General features: G+C 37.2%; 1 protein-coding gene across 2 annotated transcripts; it reads right to left on the bottom strand.

Annotated features, from left to right (window-relative positions):
* Position 1: 1 nt before the first annotated feature.
* On the bottom strand, positions 2-12,075 carry mdh1aa (malate dehydrogenase 1Aa, NAD (soluble)). Of its 2 annotated transcripts, none has more exons than XM_081361715.1 (9): positions 7,275-7,448; positions 6,578-6,676; positions 5,251-5,347; positions 4,227-4,402; positions 3,965-4,087; positions 3,464-3,640; positions 2,927-3,040; positions 2,736-2,825; positions 2-1,050 (listed from the first exon to the last, which is right to left on the bottom strand). In XM_081361715.1, exons 1-9 carry the CDS (start codon positions 7,275-7,277, stop codon positions 928-930), a joined length of 1,002 nt encoding a protein of 333 aa, XP_081217841.1. In that variant the 5' UTR covers positions 7,278-7,448; the 3' UTR covers positions 2-927. The 2 variants fall into 2 exon arrangements, with proteins under 2 accessions (XP_081217841.1, XP_081217840.1); XM_081361714.1 differs by lacking the exon at positions 7,275-7,448 and adding an exon at positions 11,567-12,075 and having other exon boundaries at positions 621-1,050.
* Positions 12,076-18,130: the final 6,055 nt, after the last annotated feature.

Raw genomic sequence — 18,130 nt, 5'->3', positions numbered from 1 at the left:
ATCCGTGCTTTTATTAAATAAAAGTTTTATAAGGAAAAAATCATGCTTTGCTAAATCATAATTTATCACAACTATGACATAAAATTAGAAATTATGACCAAGTAAGTCATATTTATGAAAGTCGAAAGAGTAATAATAATTGTGATGACATAAAAAATAAAACTCGAAATTTCTTATATACCGATTTTGAATTCATGTCATTATTGCAACCTTTTATATGACAAAAAAAATCGAAATGATCTAATTTTACTTAATCATAATTTAAACTGTCATAGCTGATTTCTTATCTAATATTTATGACTTTGTATGTCCTAATTTTCAATTTTCATCTCTCAAATATGACGTCATAATCTTGAACTTTTATGTCAATTGGGATTTACCAAATCATTATGTGGTGGAAATAGGTTAACCATCATTTCTGACCAATGAATTTAAATGATTTCCAGTCCTCCTTTCTACAAGGAAAAAGGAGAATAAGACTGAAGCTCCAAGCTTCTCCTGGAGCCAATTATGGAAACATTTTTACATATATATATTTTGATAGGTTGAACTTTTGTGTGTTCATAGCTAGAGAGGAGATGGACATGATCTTGTATGAGAACAACAATCCAAACAAGTCTGACATTCATTTTCCACATGGCATTTTATTGTTGCATGACAGATGATCATTATTTTGGTCAGGACAACCATGTGCGTAACAGTTTAATTGGAAATGTTTTCCTTCAGGCTTTGCCCCGGACACTTCAAGCAGGGCAAGTTACATTGCAAACGTTTCTGGTGAAGCAACACACACGCACGCACGCACGCACATGTTAAGATACATGAATATCCACACACACACACACGGTCAGCTGTGACAACTACAGGACGTTACAGTCGGGGATTTGGGGACTTGGAAAGGTCTAACGGCTGCTGTGTTGTCGTGAGTCACGCTCCGAGGAAGGTGAGTGCCGTGTCTCTCTCGTCGACCAGCTCAGTGGCGGTGGCGTCCATCTTACCGCGGGAGAAATCGTTGATGGCGAGTCCGTCGACCACCTTCCAGGTCTTGTTCTGTTGTGGTCGACATACAGAAACACACGGAAATGAGCAGTACTTACATACAACTTATAAACCTTATATTTTTAAACTACTCAATGCTTTGATTTCAGTTATTCATTATTTAAAGTGCCCCTATTATGCTATTTCTTAAGTTCCTAATTTTGTTTTGGTCTCCTACAATAGGTTCACATGCATCCAAGGGCAAAAAAAACACTTTAATTCTCTCATAATATACATTGCAGCATCATCTCTTTTCTCACAGAATCTGAAACCGTTTGATAAAGGATTCCGTCTCTAAACCCCTCCTCTGAGAACATACTCTGCTCTGATTGGTGTCATCATATATCAGACATCTGATCTGCTCATCATAGATAATTAAGTGATTAATTTAGTGACTATTGAGCATTATTGAAGACACCTGATGTTAACAAGCAGAATCACTGAAGGAGAAAATCACAAATTGTAAGTTACCATTAAGGTGATGGGTGTTTGCTTTAGTTGGACTCTTGACCATTACATGTTTACTTTAACTTTTATTGTTGGTTGACTGTTGTTATTGATTTATAACAGTTAAATGAACAAAGTAAAGTGTGATCTGATAGTGTTGGTTATGTTTTGAAATAATCATTCTGTGATCTGAAAAATGAAATTTATTGAAATTGCTTGGTTTAACTTGATAGCAGCAGTTTTGTGATTCTTCAGCCTATGATTAAAAGTACTTATAATTCAAAATATTTAATAAACATTGTTCTGATCAAAAGACTTTCAAATGATTTTTTTTAGAAACACAGACTTCAATAATCAGCCTGTGAATCTCAACAATGGTGACAATAATAAAGCATGTTGCAGTGGCTGCCACCAATCACAACTCATTAATGGCTCCCATCATGCATTGCGGTATGAATAAATTATGATCTGAATTGTCTATGTAATTTACTTTTCCTAATTGAATATTCTGCTCGTCACCATTGTTGAGATACATTGACTGAATCTTGACATCTGTGTGTGCCTAAAAGAAAGATTTTTTTAAACAACTGTTAAGAAATCCTTCATATTATATAAAAAAATTCTGGTCATTTATGCAGTCACAGTTATGCTGTAAACAAAACCAAACATCAAAGTCAGAAAGAAGGATCTGATTATCATAATATAACCAACACCATCAGATCACTTTTTTTCTTTGCTCATCTGGCAGTTATAACTCAGATACAGCAGACAAACAAAGTCTAAAGTAAACGTATAATGGTCAAGAGCCCAACTAAAGCAAATACCCATCACAATAATGGTAACTTACAATTTGTGATTTTCTCCTTCTGTGATTCTGCTTGTTAACATCAGGTGTCTTCAATAATGCTCAATCATCACTAAATTAATCACTTAATTATCTCATTAACTTAAACACTCGAGTGTGGACTCATACACTCCCAGGAGTGTTAATTTGACAGGAGTTTTTGCCGTGTACAAAGAGCCGTATTTAACTGACAAGCTGATCCATATCGCATTAAATATCGCTGGCGATACGTCCGCGATATTGATGCGATATGGCTCAGCTTGTCAGTTAATTACGGCTCTTTGTAGTAAATGCCGCTCCATCTGAAAGCAGGTGATGGCGATTTACTACTAATCAAAGAACCGGCTTTACTGACGAGATGCGCATAACAATATCGCGCGATATATCGCCCAGCCCTAAGACAAACCTTGATCTTAACAGGGAAAGAGTACATGAGGTCATCATCAACTCCATAGGAATTCCCAGAGGAGTAGACGCCCATAGACACCCATTCGCCCTGCTCAGAGACAGAATGATTTAGCATTAACAAACTGGAAATATTTAGGAAAAACTGGAAATGTCTTCTTCTGTAAAGGGTTCACAGAGGAGCAAACTCACATCAGGAGTGCCGAACCAGATGTCCCTCATGTGGTCACAGATGGCTTTGGCAGCAGACATTGCGCTGGAGAGCTTCCTGGCCTTGATGACAGCTGCACCTCTCTGCTGCACCGTCTGCCATACAGAAGTTAAAAGACTTACAGTTGGGGAAATTAAGCAATAAGATACAAGAGGTCATGTCTAAAGGTGCGGTCAGATGTCTATTGTCAATAGTGCAGCGATGTATGAAGCAGAGCTCACATAGAAAAAAAAAATCCAGGTTTGCTGTGCTTGTTAGTAGGGCTGCACAATTTGGTCTATATTTTCTTGTCAATATCGCTATAAAATAAAAGTTATGATATTTATTATTAATATCTCTAGTTGGAACTATCCATTTTATAATAGACATAAGTCCCGACAAAGGCACAAAAAAAAAAATTCACCATTTACAAATGTGACGTAATTTTTTTGTGAGCAGGTTATGGCTTTTCAGATTTTCCTCCTAGATAATAAAAGGCCTGATAATCCAACAAAAGTGGTTCAGGTGTTGGGACTTACGGAGATGAAGTCGCCCTTCAGCCAGCTTTCGTCATTCACAGCGTCAAAGGCTGCCATCTCCTTCCCATGGTGGTTGACAACAGCATGGTGCACATCTGGGTACTGAGTTGAGGAGTGATTTCCCCAGATGATCACGTTCTTCACATTGTCAGAGGACACACCAACACGCATCGCCACCTACAGGCATGGAGGAAAACTGCAAATGAGCAAGAGGCCTGTATGTGTGATATGTGCTTATCTGCAGGGAGGGCTAAAAGTTCCTCTAAAAAGGCATATGATGATCACACAACATCAACACCGAAGTCACTCTGATGGTCTATGAACTATTTTAGAGTACATACCAATAAATGGCTACTCTAGAACTAAGCTATATGTGGGACACTGCCATTGAGTTGACAATAAAAAGCTCAGTTACCTGCAGCTCTGGAAAGCACACAGACTTAGAGAACTTCAATAAAGCAGAATAACAACTGAAGGTGAATGAGGCAGCGGGGTTCGGACCTGAGAGCGGGCCCTGTTGTGGTCCAGACGGGTCAGGCAGGAGAAGTTCTCCTTAGGAATGGAGGGAGCAGATTTGGAGGCGATCAAACAGTTGGTGTTGGCTGGGTTCCCGACAACAAGCACCTGTGGAAAGAAAAGAAAAATTGAACGCCAGGCATGATTAGGCCTGTATCAAATTATCACATTGTAGTCTAAAATTAAACGGCAAATCATGTGAGCACAAAAACTCACTCAGGCTGCATTATCTGTTGCAGACTTTTACCTTGACTGTCTTCTTGGCGTACTTCTCCAGTGCTTCACCTTGGGTTTTAAAGATGGCCACGTTGGCCTTCAGTAGGTCCTTCCTCTCCATGCCCTCTTTTCTTGGCATAGACCCCACCAAGATGGCAGCGTCAAGGTCTTTGAAGGCCACCTCAACCTTATCAGTAGGAATCACATCTGTGAAGGGGGAAGACAGGGGAACAGGACACAGAAATAGTATCAGAGTAACATTTAGGTCAACAAATTTCCATGGCATGAAATCTTTCCAGCTATTATTGCAAATTAAAAAATTTTCGTAGCTAAAAAAAGCTTTATGTAAAAAAAATAAAAAATAAAATTAAGTTAAGCCTGACTGGACCAGGAAAAAAAATATTATTATTGTTTATTGTAATAAGTTGTAGACTATTTTAGTTGATCAAGCATGGGAGAAATGCATGTGACTGAAAGATAAACTCACGTAAACTGCACATGCAAACATTTCAGCATCAGTATTGGGAAATGCAGCCTCATTATGTTTGTACCAAGACTATTATTTCACAGGAGCATGTGCTGACATTATCTCCTGACATCTAACCCTAACATCACCATAAATCGTTTATGAGGCTTTTGATATTTCCTGAATTGGCTCATTTCATTGCTAATCTTCAGAACGACAGTTAGTAAAGATCTATTTATCAGAATGGACTTCAACCAAAATGGACTTCAATCCTCTCCGCCTCCCATTGTTGTGGCGCCATCCCGTTTCCCATTGGTCAGAGTCTATCCCACAGTGCGAGCCAATAAGGTCAGCCGGTGCTGGTTACACCTCCCTGCTCTTCAAACACTGCGTACCACATGATGTTTTTTGTGTGTGCTACTGCTGCAGACCCGTTCTGCAGAGTCACGCTTGCTCTTCTGCATTTTAATACACTCCAGATGTTGGCTATAAATAAACCAAGTTGCCGTACAGAGTGTCCCTTAGGAGTCTGATGAAAACTGTGCCACTGTGATGAGGTTTGATTAAAACAAGAGAAGCAACCCCTCACCCCTCAGAAGAGGAAGAGCACAATCCTGCAGCTCCATGACGACCCCATCCAGCACGGGCAGCATGGGAGTGATATCCAGAAGCACCAAGATGATTGGCTGACAGAGGAGGCAGAGAGAAACAACATGCATGTTACACTGCATCAGCCACGGACAGAAAACATGTTCGGAATAGAATATGTGCAGCATAATATACACTTTAGACAGAGGACATACAATTATACACGTTCAGTAGCACACTTCGTTCATGTCTTTTCTTGAATTTCAGGTTTAAAATTAGAGCACATTTTGGCAAGCGAAGCAGGAAGTAGCGATGGAACGATATGACTGATGTTGATATAATGCCAATTTAAAACAATACATGTGTGATATAGGCTAGGCGTTGAAATTACACATTTTTAATGAACATGACCAAACATTTACACAATATTTGCTTAAGACTCAAATACCATTTGGTGGCTCTCTAAACAACAGCACCTAACAATGCCATAAATAAATTTATTTAAAAATGTATTTGCATTATATATGGGAGTTTGTTTTCGCCCCCAAATAAAAATGTTCTCATCTCACAATTCTGACTTTTCACAGTTGAAAGTTTATATCTTGCAATTCAGACTTTTTCTCAGAATTATGTGATATAAACTCGCAACTGTGAGTTATTAAGTCCGAATTCATACATTTTCTTGCAATTGTAAGTTTAAATATTGCAATTCTGACATTCCCTCTGAGTTGCAAGATATAAACTAATGTACAGAAAATAATTTTTCAGTATTGAAACTCGCAATTGCAAGTTTATATCTCTCAGTTTTGAGGGGGAAAAAAGTCACAATTGCGAGCAGAATTACTAGAGGTTTTGAGATATCAATATGAAAGCTTGTTTCTGCCACGGAATTACAAAATTCTTTCAATTGCAAGTTTACTTTTCAGAAATGCGAGTTTGTATCATTACCTTATTTATTTATTTTTTCCCATGGCAGAAACAAGCTTCCATATTTATCTCTCAAAATATCCAGTAACATTATTGTTGTATTTTGCTGTTATCAATCAAATATTCAGTAAGATTATTTTATTGTTATAGGCCGTATAGGTCGGTTTCAAATTATCAGTTCAAAACCATCTCAAAATGACTAAATATCGGCTTTCAAGTGTTCCATGCACACAATACATGTATTCCATACTGCATAAATAACCAGTGACTTATTCTGAGGGATCAAAAGAGTCGCATATTTTAAATCACACATTACATAACACAAGAGCATGGTTTAAAATCCAGATTGCTCCACTTGCAGTTTCCCCCCAGTGTGATGTTACGCAATAACCCAGTCTCACCTGGTCCTTGCCGAACACATCTCCTTTAGCAATGCTGTACAGCAGAGAATAAGCGATCTGTCCCGCTGCGCCAGTCACCAGGACTCGGATCGGCTCGGCCTGCAACAAAACACAGTCACGGGCGTCAATAGCATGACCCATTTATTGGAACAAAGGCCTAACTCTCTGGAATCAGTAAAGAAAAGAAAAAAATTATATCAGAAGTGGCAGATTTGAATATTTAGTTGCACATAACTGTTTCAGCGAATGGGAATTCATTAATTTCTACTTATATCCTCCTCAATGAATGAATGAAACGGTGATGCCACGGATGCTCCGCGCGACCATGGTAACGTCACTATGTGCGCGAGACTGTAACTTCGACGAAAATTTCCACTTCGAAGTATTCAAAAAAACAATCTGACAAAATTGCGACATAATAGCGCCAATGGGTACAAAAGATGGCACCTCAATTACACACACTCCACAAACGCGGAAATGGCAGTTAAACGTTTATTAAACTGCTTCAAAATGATTCAAAATAAATCGTTTCCTGATCACAGAGTTTAAATTAATCCAGATATCAAAAACTAAATATCACCCTTGGAAGATCAAACAAGCCCACCATGCATGCTATACAAAGAAAAAAACATTGCGAACTTGATTTGATTATGCTAAAATATCGTGCAGGACTAAAATGGAGGGATGAGGATCTCACCATGTTTCGGGTCTGATTGTGCAGGTTGAGATGCGCGACAAAGCTGTGCTGCTGCTCTTCCTCAGACTGAACGGAGGGTCACCTCTATTCTTGTATGGAAATGTGTCATGTGCTTTCACAGGCACAGAAACGCTGTACACTGGGATATGTAGTTGATTTAGCTACTCTCCCCCATCAACCAGCTTACAAAAGGAACTCCTTTACCCATAATGACCCGCGCTGAAGCCCTCCCATCCTACACGCCCCCTGCACTTGCATATAAGGAGCATAAGCCTTAGAAACCGTATAAAGGTCGAGTTTTGAAAGTCCCTTTGAGTTATGGTGTTAGGTTTGGGTCCTTGAACTACAAATTGTCTATGATAGCCAACTGAAAACAGATTAGTTGAAGTTATGTCATTTGAATAATCAGTCAAACAGAATAAGCATATTTTACAGAGTGATAAAGAGGACTTTGAAGACATGTGTATCCTTATGTCCTTTACAAAAGACATTAAGAGGTCATTAAAGACAGTTTGTGTGTGTGCGTGTGTGTTTCTAACTCTTTAATAACAACATATCCTGCTCAAATGTTGACACAATAGCTTCATGTTGTCACCTTCAGATGACACTAAAAGGCAGGGTAGGTGATTTGTTCCATAAACATTTTTTGTTATGCTGGTTTTAAAGTCTCTTCACATCCTGATTGTAACTACGTTAAGTAAGTAATATACATTAAGTAAATGTATATATATATATATATATATATATATATATATATATATATATATTTATATATATATATATACAGTACCAGTCAAAAGTTTGGAAACATTACTATTTTTACTGTTTTTGAAAGAAGTCTCTTATGCTCATCAAGCCTGCAGTTAAAAAAAAAGCAAAAAAACAAAAAAACAGTAATATTATGAAATATTATTACAATTTAAAATAATGGTTCTCTTTTTTAATATATTTTAAAATGTAATTTATTTTTGTGATGCAAAGCTGAATTTTCATCAGCAAGTACTCCAGTCTTTGGTGTCTTATGATCCTTCAGAAATCATGATGAGCATAAGAGACTTCTTTCAAAAACAGTGAAAATTCAGCTTTGCATCACAAAAATAAATTACATTTTAAAGTATATTAAAAAAGAGAACCATTATTTTAAATTGTAATAATATTTCATAATATTACTTTTTTTTTTAACTGCAGGCTTGATGAGCATAAGAGACTTCTTTCAAAAACATTAAAAATAGTAATGTTTCCAAACTTTTGACTGGTACTATATATATATATATAAATACATACATACATACATACATATATATATATATATATATATATATATATATATATATATATATATATATATATATATATATATATATATATATATATCGTCTGTAGGACCAAATGTTCGTCCAGTCATTGAATTTGGTCTGAATGCAATGATACGGTGGCCTACCTGCCTATTAGCGTATGTATTTCCACACCTCGCGCAGACATCACACGTCATCAGCACATTTAATGCTATGCAGAATTAGACAGACGTCAGTCACCGAGAGCAGCAACCGAAACAACAGCCGCCTTTTACGGTAACTACTGTAATTTAGAATAGAGTTATTACAGAGTTATTACAGTACCTCCGGCGAGGTTCTGAGCGAGCTGAGGCGATACTAAAATGTGACATGAAACCACGGCAGACTGCTGATTGGTCAGAGAGAATCGTCACTATTCACTGCGTCATCATTTCCTGCGGCGTCGCTATGACGACCAGGTACTATTGTGGAGGTACTATCTGCAATGGAAAACAGAGCGAAAAGCGAGCCGAGACGAGTCGAGTCGAGTCGAGTCGAGTCAAGCTGGTACTGGTAATGGAAAAGCGCCATTAGAGCTCAACTTCCATTGAAGCACAAAAAGCTTTTGGGAACATTCACAAACAGGATAACATGATCACCAAAAATTTTTTTCAAGAGGTCAAATCCAATTTAGCAATAATTTTCTATGCGATTTTCTCTTATACTATAATTTGAGAATTATTATAATAAATTTCAAAATAGAAACACTTTCACTATGGACTCTTTCTTTGGACCTCATTGAAATATATAACTAATAACTGAGCTTATTGTCAGTTCAGTCCGAATGAAATCATGCTTGTGGTCTCTGGGAGATTATGTAAATAATCTAAAACAAGTTCCCCTTCTGTCACAACAGCCACATTTTTGACGGCAACATTTGCACATCAGAATCTCACATGACCTCGTGTGATGCCAAACTGTTATCATGTTCTAAAGACATGATTTCACTTTCATATATAAATTCATGAGCTCCACTGTCCTTAATAAAAAGACCATGTGCATTTCCATGTGCATAAAGAGACCAGTAAGGTCAAATAGCTTATGTGCTTTCACTTCTGTGGTGTGATTTTAGTGTTTTTAACCCTATAAAGACTACTGTATCAAATATGATACAGTAAATTCTAAGTTCTCTAATTTATCAACATGATCAAAACTTTGCTGGGATAAACTGTTGTGCACAATCTACAATATGCCTTCTGTCGCCTGATTGATATTTTATACTTTGTAAAGTAAACGTAAGAATAATTGTTATAGTGTTATTCATATTTAAACACTAACTAAACTGAAGCAACGTAGGTTAACTTGTTTACTTTATTATTCATACATAATTTTTTAAAGAAAAATCATGTTAAAAATATCAGGCTTTTGAGGAATGTTTATGTGTCCATCTCTCAATCATAAATTGTATTGCATTGCATTATATGTTTCGCCCCACAATTAAAACTATAGAGCTTTGATCATAAAACTAAGCATACTTTATTTTACTATATTATTTATAGAGTGACAACTGATATTTATGCATTTTATGTATGTCTGTATTGCTGTTATAAAAATCTCATTGATTTACATTAAAAGCTATTAGAATTTAATCTTACTTTTTGGCCAAAGTAATAACAACTGCACCAAATTGCACATTTTGAGGTGTTAAGGGCATAAAATTATATATGAAGAATTCAGATGCAAAAGTGCATCTGAAATTTTCTTCTAGAATGATCATTTTTATAAAGCTTGTATATTTAAGTTAAGTAATTTCACTTAAATGATAATTAATAGGTAATTTGCATTGCCATTTAAGTGAAATTACTGAACTTAAATATACGAGCTTGATAAAAATTATAATTCTACATGAAAATTTCAGATGGCACTTAGAGGCTTTTGCATCTGAACTCTTCAAATATATATATATATTTCATACAAGCCTGATGGGTTAAACCCTTTGAAAGGTACAACACAGATGTTACAATGTTAACCCCAGATTGTGGTGCTAAATGTAAAAGTGGAGGTCAGGGCTTGATGGCACAAGAGCTAATCTCAGCAAAAACCACAATTGATATATTATTATTATTTTATTTATAGATTTTTTGCTTTTTATCTTTTAATTAATTTAATTTATCTTAAAAAGTTGTCACAAAAAGTCAAGGTGTGTTAACAAGATAACATGATTACACCATACGTCAGGATTAAATAATGACCCTGGGTTAACCAATGTAAGCTTGGCTTCTCCTTCAGGCTAAATGATGCATTTTACTTTCATAGTCTGCCTCTGCATTTCTCTGGTGTGACCAGCATGGGTGTGTGTTTAACACACCGCTACAGATCAGCCACACACTGATGCAGATATTTGCTCCTGTTTGGGACAAGGGCACTTCAGCCAAGTTAACATTACATAACACCCCGTTGGAAAGGTGGAGATCCAGACGGAGCGAGTGCTATCCATGGTGCTGGACTCTGCTTGCCAAAAGCATCCTAAATTAATCATCATGCCCTACTGCCACACTATACGATTTCAAGGCGTGCATGATGAATGAGACTAATGCCAGTATTAACCAATCCCTAATGGAAAATGTGTTTTTTTAAATAGCTGGTTTCTAGCAGGTTCAAGCTGGTCATTAGCTGCTCCTAAATGGTTTTTACTTGATCTAACATGGCAATTGACTGGTTTACCAGATCACCTTATATTGCAATGTCCAGCAAATGACCATCTTGGGTCAGGTAAAGACTATTTGGACCGCCTATAAATCAGCCACCACATTCCAAAACACTGCAACCATTTGAATATGAAATTTCTATCTTGAAATCAATTGCTTTAAATATTACTATCAGATATATGGCGAATTCTGCTTTAGCATGCACGGTAAGGATAAATCCTTGATATGTTAACGCATACCGCTTGTGTTCAAAGAAAAAACGTACGTTTATGGTGCATTACGCCTCCGTTGTCAAGGAGAGGCGTCTTACCTGCGCCGAAGCCGTGCGCACCACCAAGTACATAGCCGACAACAGGGTCAACATTTTCAAGCAGTTTGTCCCTCGAAGTGTCCGATGGAGTCTGTTTTCCCTCCCCAGAATACAAAAGTGTGTGTTTGTGTGGGACGCGCTGAGACGCAGAGCGGTGTTCGCGGTAACCTGAGCTCACAGGCGCGAGACAGATACACAAGAGTCGCGTGGTGTGTTTTCAGCAGGCACCCCTTCCGCACCTAATGAGCTTTGGGAGACAAAAATAGCTCGACGTCGAGTAATCTTTCCGCCATTTCTGATCACAAGGCAAAATTAACGAGGTAGTGATCGGAGCTGCGAAATTTGGGGGTGACGTCAGTCAGGCTAGGATTGATGCTGCAGCGCGGAGTTGCTGAGTGAAGAAAAACATCCCCCTGAGGGACACACGGTCCAGGACAAGGGCTTTGACCATGTAACCTTAATTATAACAATGGCTAGACATTTCCTTGTGGGTTATTTATTTAGTGAATGCCATTGAAAGGCAGTTGCAGTACATTTTCACGTTCCCCCCATTGTGTCTTAAAGGGATAGTTCACCCAAATTCTTCCTCAGAACACAAAATAAGATATTTTGAAGAATGTTGGTAACCAAACCATGTAAGTACAAAAACATTTCTCAAAATATCTTCTATTATATTCCAAAGAGAAAAGAAGGGTCCGACATGAGGGTGAGAAAATGATGACAGGCTTGTTATTTTTGGGTGAACTATCCCTTTAATATAATGTATAGAAGCCAATAAACTCAAAACTTAAAAGGTAAAATCATGATTTAAAATCTTAGTCATCTGTGATCACAATTAAGTGAACATGGGTGAATGCATTGGTGAAGCAAAAAAAAAAACAAACAAACATATTTTTTAATACAAAACATGTTTTTCTGGAAATATTGGAAGTGTTGTTTTTCCCCCAGAGTCCTAAATATCACATTTCATAATGCTGTTTTTTTTTTGTAATATCCCTCAATAAACAATAAGTAAAATTTACTCAGTTTTTCTTTTGCAAGTTTAGTAACTTCACACATCGGAATTAAGAAGAAAAAGTATAATGAACAAATTGAATAAGTAGCCATATATGCCTATACCTTTTGCTTTTACTCACTTTATTAAGGCAAGTGTTTAAAAAATGTAATCTTAATTTTAGTCTGTCACTGCTTGCCATCGCACATTAGCAACTATACGTCCCTTGACTGAAGCAATGAACAATACAATTACTAAGAACTATATATTATTCTCTATATCTATCTATTATTATTATTATGAGTCGGAAGTCTCGCACATTAAAAAAAGAAGCAACTTAGGCCTACTTCCGCCTTGCAAAAAAGGTGGATATACTATATATACTGTACATAGTATGTAATTTTCAGTGAATATGGAATACTGAAATGCTAATTTTCAAAAATTTGCCAGTGTGGTATGATCATAGACAGTATATAAACTGGACACAGCGACCCCATAGGTTTCAACGGAGAGAAGTTGAAGCACATAAGGAGCAGTTACTTCCTGATTGCCAGGCGTACTGCGCAGACTCAAACTGAGCTTGACGACGGGGATGTGACGTGAGCAGCCTGCCTGACAGTTGTAAGTTTTCTAGCAGCTGTGCCTGACGAAATCGGAACCATTCCCTTCCGAATCTTGCAGAGACGGAGAGTGTGAGAAGGAGCTGTCCATGAGCTAGGAGCAGGAGCAACGTCATGACTCTCTATGGGCTTCTCCTTTGACTTTATGCCTCCGCGTCCCCCAAATTGCCCGCGAGCTTCTCTTCCTGTCTCTACGGTAATTTCCAGAGAGTCGCGTGGTTTTGACGCAATCGTTAGCCTACTTTTACAAAAACTGCTCCTACGGGGCCATAACGTAAGATACAAGGTAATGGAGCCTTTTATACATTGTCGTGTTTCTTTAGAAATAAATAATGGACAAATGGAGTCTTTAAACGCCTCAGATGTAAAGTTATTCGCTGTCAAAGTGACGCCAAAATGAATGGAAGTCAATGGGATGCTAACAGCAGGTGAAGGCTTGTTAGCCAATGGCGGCTCCCGGGGGTACCTTCAAACTAATACCAAACGCTTACCCACTGGGTATGATGGCCACATGATGGAGGCAAAGTAGGTCTACCTTCCTCAGAGTCACGTGACAGCCAGGAGTTCTGCTGCACTACTTTCATCCACCAGAAGAGGGCAGCATAGCGTGGCCATTAAAGCATCTGAGTGACTTCTGTTTAACAGTAGGAATTACACCAAGAAGTTCTCAGGCCTGCATTCAACTCCTGCCATTTGAAACAGTGTCATGTCACAGCCAAACTGATCTGAGCATGTTAAGCACACAGTGTCAAATGATCACTGAGTCAGCCTGTCGGTGAAGAGAGACGGCATTCCTCACTCAGCACATCATTGACAAACTTATGCTTGATTAAACAGCCAGGAGCCATTTTACACAAGTCATAACCTGACCTCAGCACACTATGCCACTTTACTCATTCACACAGCGCATTATTATCACCTGTCAGAAGTGTGAACTAGGAGCCATATGTAATTTTGTCTGCACAGTATAGAACAATATAGATCTTTTGTCTGGAATGACTGACAGTTTCAAGGCATGGAGAAGGACATCACTCGTTCAGAGCCTAAGACATCTCCACTCTCTCTCTGGTTTCTCTTCTTCTGTCAGTCAGTGCCATTTTCAATAGTTGATGGGTGTGAGTGACTTGTTCCTGTCCTCTGTAATTACACTAGCCGTGACCTGGGCAGTCAGGAGAAGATCAGAGCAGCAAGGCATGCTGGGAATGTTGTCATTTGTATATTTGAAGAATCGGCTGTCATTAAAATAAATAAATACTGGGCTGATATACATCAAAATTATTTTCTTCTTTAAAGCAAGACTTCTTTCAAAAATTAAAAAAATATATAATTTATTCTCCCTCATATTTTAATACTATCATATATATATATATATATATATATATATATATATATATATATATATATATATATATATATACATTTATTAAGATTTAATTTATTTATTTTTATTTAACTTTATTTAAATATTTTTTATTTTATTTAACTTTAATTTATTAAGATTTATTCCAATTAATGAAAATACTGTCATGGAGATCATTTTCATTCATATAATAACAGTTAATATTACTGACCACATTTGTCCAAAAACAAAACCACATAAAAATAATGTGTAGTGACTATAAGTGATGTCTGGCCTAAATTGACATCTTCACCCTTTATTCAAATATTATAAAAAAATGTGTTAAAGATTTTGATCATATTGCATAGTTGTTCCTGGAGTCAATTGTTATATTTGCGATAACGCAATTAAACATGCAGAATTGAGCAGACATAATTTTTTGGCCAGGCTGTCATACGTAGAAACTATGAAAACAAGAGAGAACCAACAGAATATTAATAAGTGAATGTGTTGTAGACATTGTATGTTTTTTTAAAAGATATTTTTTGCATAGTAAAATAGTTTGCCTTTTTTGTCTAATAATTTGGTCAGCTAAATACCTTAACCAAGTTAAGGGTTTTGTTCTTCCCTCATATTTAACATTTTTAAAAATATTAAATATTTTCCACATATTTTGATGGTTTAATCAACCTTGTAGGGTCATTAAAAACAAATATCCCCTCCGGACATCACTACTGTAATTAAGGTCTTCTGACACCACATGATGCTTTAGCAGACTGAAATTTTAGTTATTCATTTTAACGAAAAAAGCTGCATAAATCTTCTTTAAAGCACGTCCTGTTTTGTGAAAGAAAGAAAAAAAAAACTATTTCTGAATTCCTGATCCTGTAAAGCCGATCATTCTCATGATTAAGACATATTTGCAAAGCAGTTTATGAGATTCAAATGCAAGAAAATAGAATGTTGGATTCATTCCAATGGAATCCATTGATCTGGTCCTCTGAAGCTCCTCCATGTGTGTTATTATGGTCAGAACGTGGACAGTCGAGAACGGTGGGCATTCTCTCCTTGACACACACTTGAACCCTGAGCTTGTGATCGGCCCTGTGATTGGTGGGTTTATCACGAGCTCTGCGTGAGTGTGAAAAGCTGCCCCACGAGCTCGACGTGAGCTGTTTGTGCTGTGACCCGATGGCACTCGGTGTCTTGAACTTACACAGAACTGCGCAACTTTTCCGCTCTCATGCTTCAGCCCCGCTGTGTCCTGCTGCTCGACAACAAGCTTCGTTGCAAAAACACATCTCACTGTCTACACAGGCAGCTTCCTTCTAAGGCAGCATTCTACTCTAAATGGAACTTCAGAAATAGTCATTTAGAACACCATTGATGCTGTAGAACAACCATTTTTGGTTCCTCAAAGAACATTTCTGAAACCATTACTTTTTTTTTAATGATATCGTGCATTAGTGTGGACGCGAGCAGTTATTATCGTTATAGTTATCGTTCTTGGTGTGAATGGACCGATAGAACCATAGAAGGCAATAAAGAACATTTATTTTTAAAGTTGTCAAGAAAAGAAAGTTGCGATAGACTTTTCTTCCCTATTGTGATTTATATTCAAGTAAAATGGCTACTTGAAGAAGGAAAATGTAGGGCGGGACTAGATTTTTTCCGCGAATATTTCCATAAAAGCTCTTTTTTGACTTTTCCACCTTCCACGAAATCTCAAAATACTCTTGGATAAAAACCAATTGATAACTACTTGAAATTTGTATATTTATTTACCATAAACTGCATAAACGTCTTTTCTTTGCTTCCACCTGAAGGCGCTAAGAAAATGGCGGCTTCTCCGACTGGTGTCGTCCGTGTTGTTGCGTGACGTGCGTGCTCTCTTTCACGTCCGCGTTCCCAACCCAGCACTGCTGGGTTACAGATTAAGAACGATTTTCAACCCAAATTGGGTTACATCAACCCAGCATCCTTACCCAACAGTCTCAACCCAGCGTTTGGGTTGAAAAAACAACCCAGCATTTTTTAGAGTGATTGTTGTGGTTTGCTATTGGTGGATCTCATGTGAGTGACAGGTTGCTCCGCCCTCTCGCCAGTAAACGCATCATCAGAAAAGAGATGAGCTGCAGGAGGGAGGGGAAGTTATTTTGATTTCATGGTAACTTTAATAGTGCAGGTACATACTCTAGTTCAGTGGTTCTCAATTCCAGTCCTCGTGACCCACTGCTCTGAACATTTTGTATGTCTCCCTTATTTAACACACCTGCACCAGATCATCAGCTCATTAGGAGAGACTCCATGAACTGAGTGTGTCAGATAAGAGAGACATACAAAATGTGCAGAGCAGTGGGTCACGAGGACTGGAATTGAGAACCACTGCTCTAGTTAGTAGGCATCCATTGCAGTCTCAAGCATAGGCCGAATTTTATTAATACTGTAAAAAAGAAAAACTGTATAAAACCGACGTCCATGTTTACTCGTGTTGATTTTACATCGCTTTTACTCAGAGTTCATTGGAAGGTAATATGTGCGATCCGTATCTTAATACGGGCAACACACTCACACACATTCCGACAGGGATTAACCAACAGACGCAGGATTGCTATCTTCATCTGGATTATTGTGGACCAGCTGATAAACCGATACGAGACGCTCATGGAACACAGAAGCAATCGTTCCTGGTTTTGTTTTGGATTGGATGTTTTCGAGACTGCATCAGACACAACAGCTCTTGCAGACATCTTGTCGTCTCAGTGACAATGTTGAAATTCCAGCGCACAAAGATTACAAAGGTTAATGTGTGAAAAATAATTTTCTGAAAAGCATAATACTACTGTTAATAACCCAACAGGGACCATTCTCAGAACAGTGTTATGTCAAAGATAAATGCAAAAAATCTTCCAAAAATGTTAATAGAACATTTGTTCAAAGATATCTAGTCTTTAATAATGTTCTCAAAATGTTAGCACACAAAAATATTTATAAACTGTTCATGGGACTTTTTTTTTTCTGAAACAGTTGCTCGCTCAAATATTTCTTAAATGTTACTACTTGTTTCAGAACGTTCAGGCAACATTCAAAAGAAACGTTTCCATAATGTTTGCAGAATTCTCAAATGAAATGTTTTCTTAACGTTCACATAACCCAAAAACTTTCAACGTTCAGAGGAAACTCAGGAATAACATTTTCATAACCGAAACGTTCTTAATTTTACATATTTCTGTTAGCTGGGAAGATGCAGTGGGCCACTAGTGACACCAAATGCAATTGCAGTCATGTTTGAAGTCTACATGACATTTCTAATAAAAAATATAATGTAATGTAATGTAATATATACTGTATACTACCTTTCAATTTTTTTGTAGTAAGAAATTAATACTTTTATTCAGCAAGGACGCATTAAATTGATCAAATGTGACAGTAAAATGTCACTAGATTAAATAATTTGTTCACCATATCCAAATCCCACAAGTTAAGTTATTCCCGTGTCATGAATTATGTTTATAAAGTTTATGGCTTTATTGCTTTCCTGAAAAACCCATAAAATATTAAGCAGCGCAACTGTTTTCAACATTGATAACAATCAGAAATGTTTCTCGAGC

Source organism: Scardinius erythrophthalmus (genome assembly GCF_964197995.2).
Source record: "Scardinius erythrophthalmus genome assembly, chromosome: 3".
Lineage (NCBI taxonomy): Eukaryota > Metazoa > Chordata > Actinopteri > Cypriniformes > Leuciscidae > Scardinius > Scardinius erythrophthalmus.
The sequence above is the reverse complement of the archived record's forward strand: the minus strand, read 5'-3'. Positions and strand labels throughout refer to the sequence as shown.

What these genes read in the sequence shown, in the direction of transcription:
- mdh1aa (XM_081361714.1), bottom strand. Translation starts at nt 11,620, where the DNA reads ATGTTGACCCTGTTGTCGGCTATGTACTTGGTGGTGCGCACGGCTTCG. An exon ending in ATGTGTTCGGCAAGGACCAG is followed by an intron (nt 5,348 to 6,577) that starts GTGAGACTGGGT and finishes CTCCTCTGTCAG; the next exon opens with CCAATCATCTTGGTGCTTCT. An exon ending in ACAACAGGGCCCGCTCTCAG is followed by an intron (nt 3,641 to 3,964) that starts GTCCGAACCCCG and finishes CCATGCCTGTAG; the next exon opens with GTGGCGATGCGTGTTGGTGT.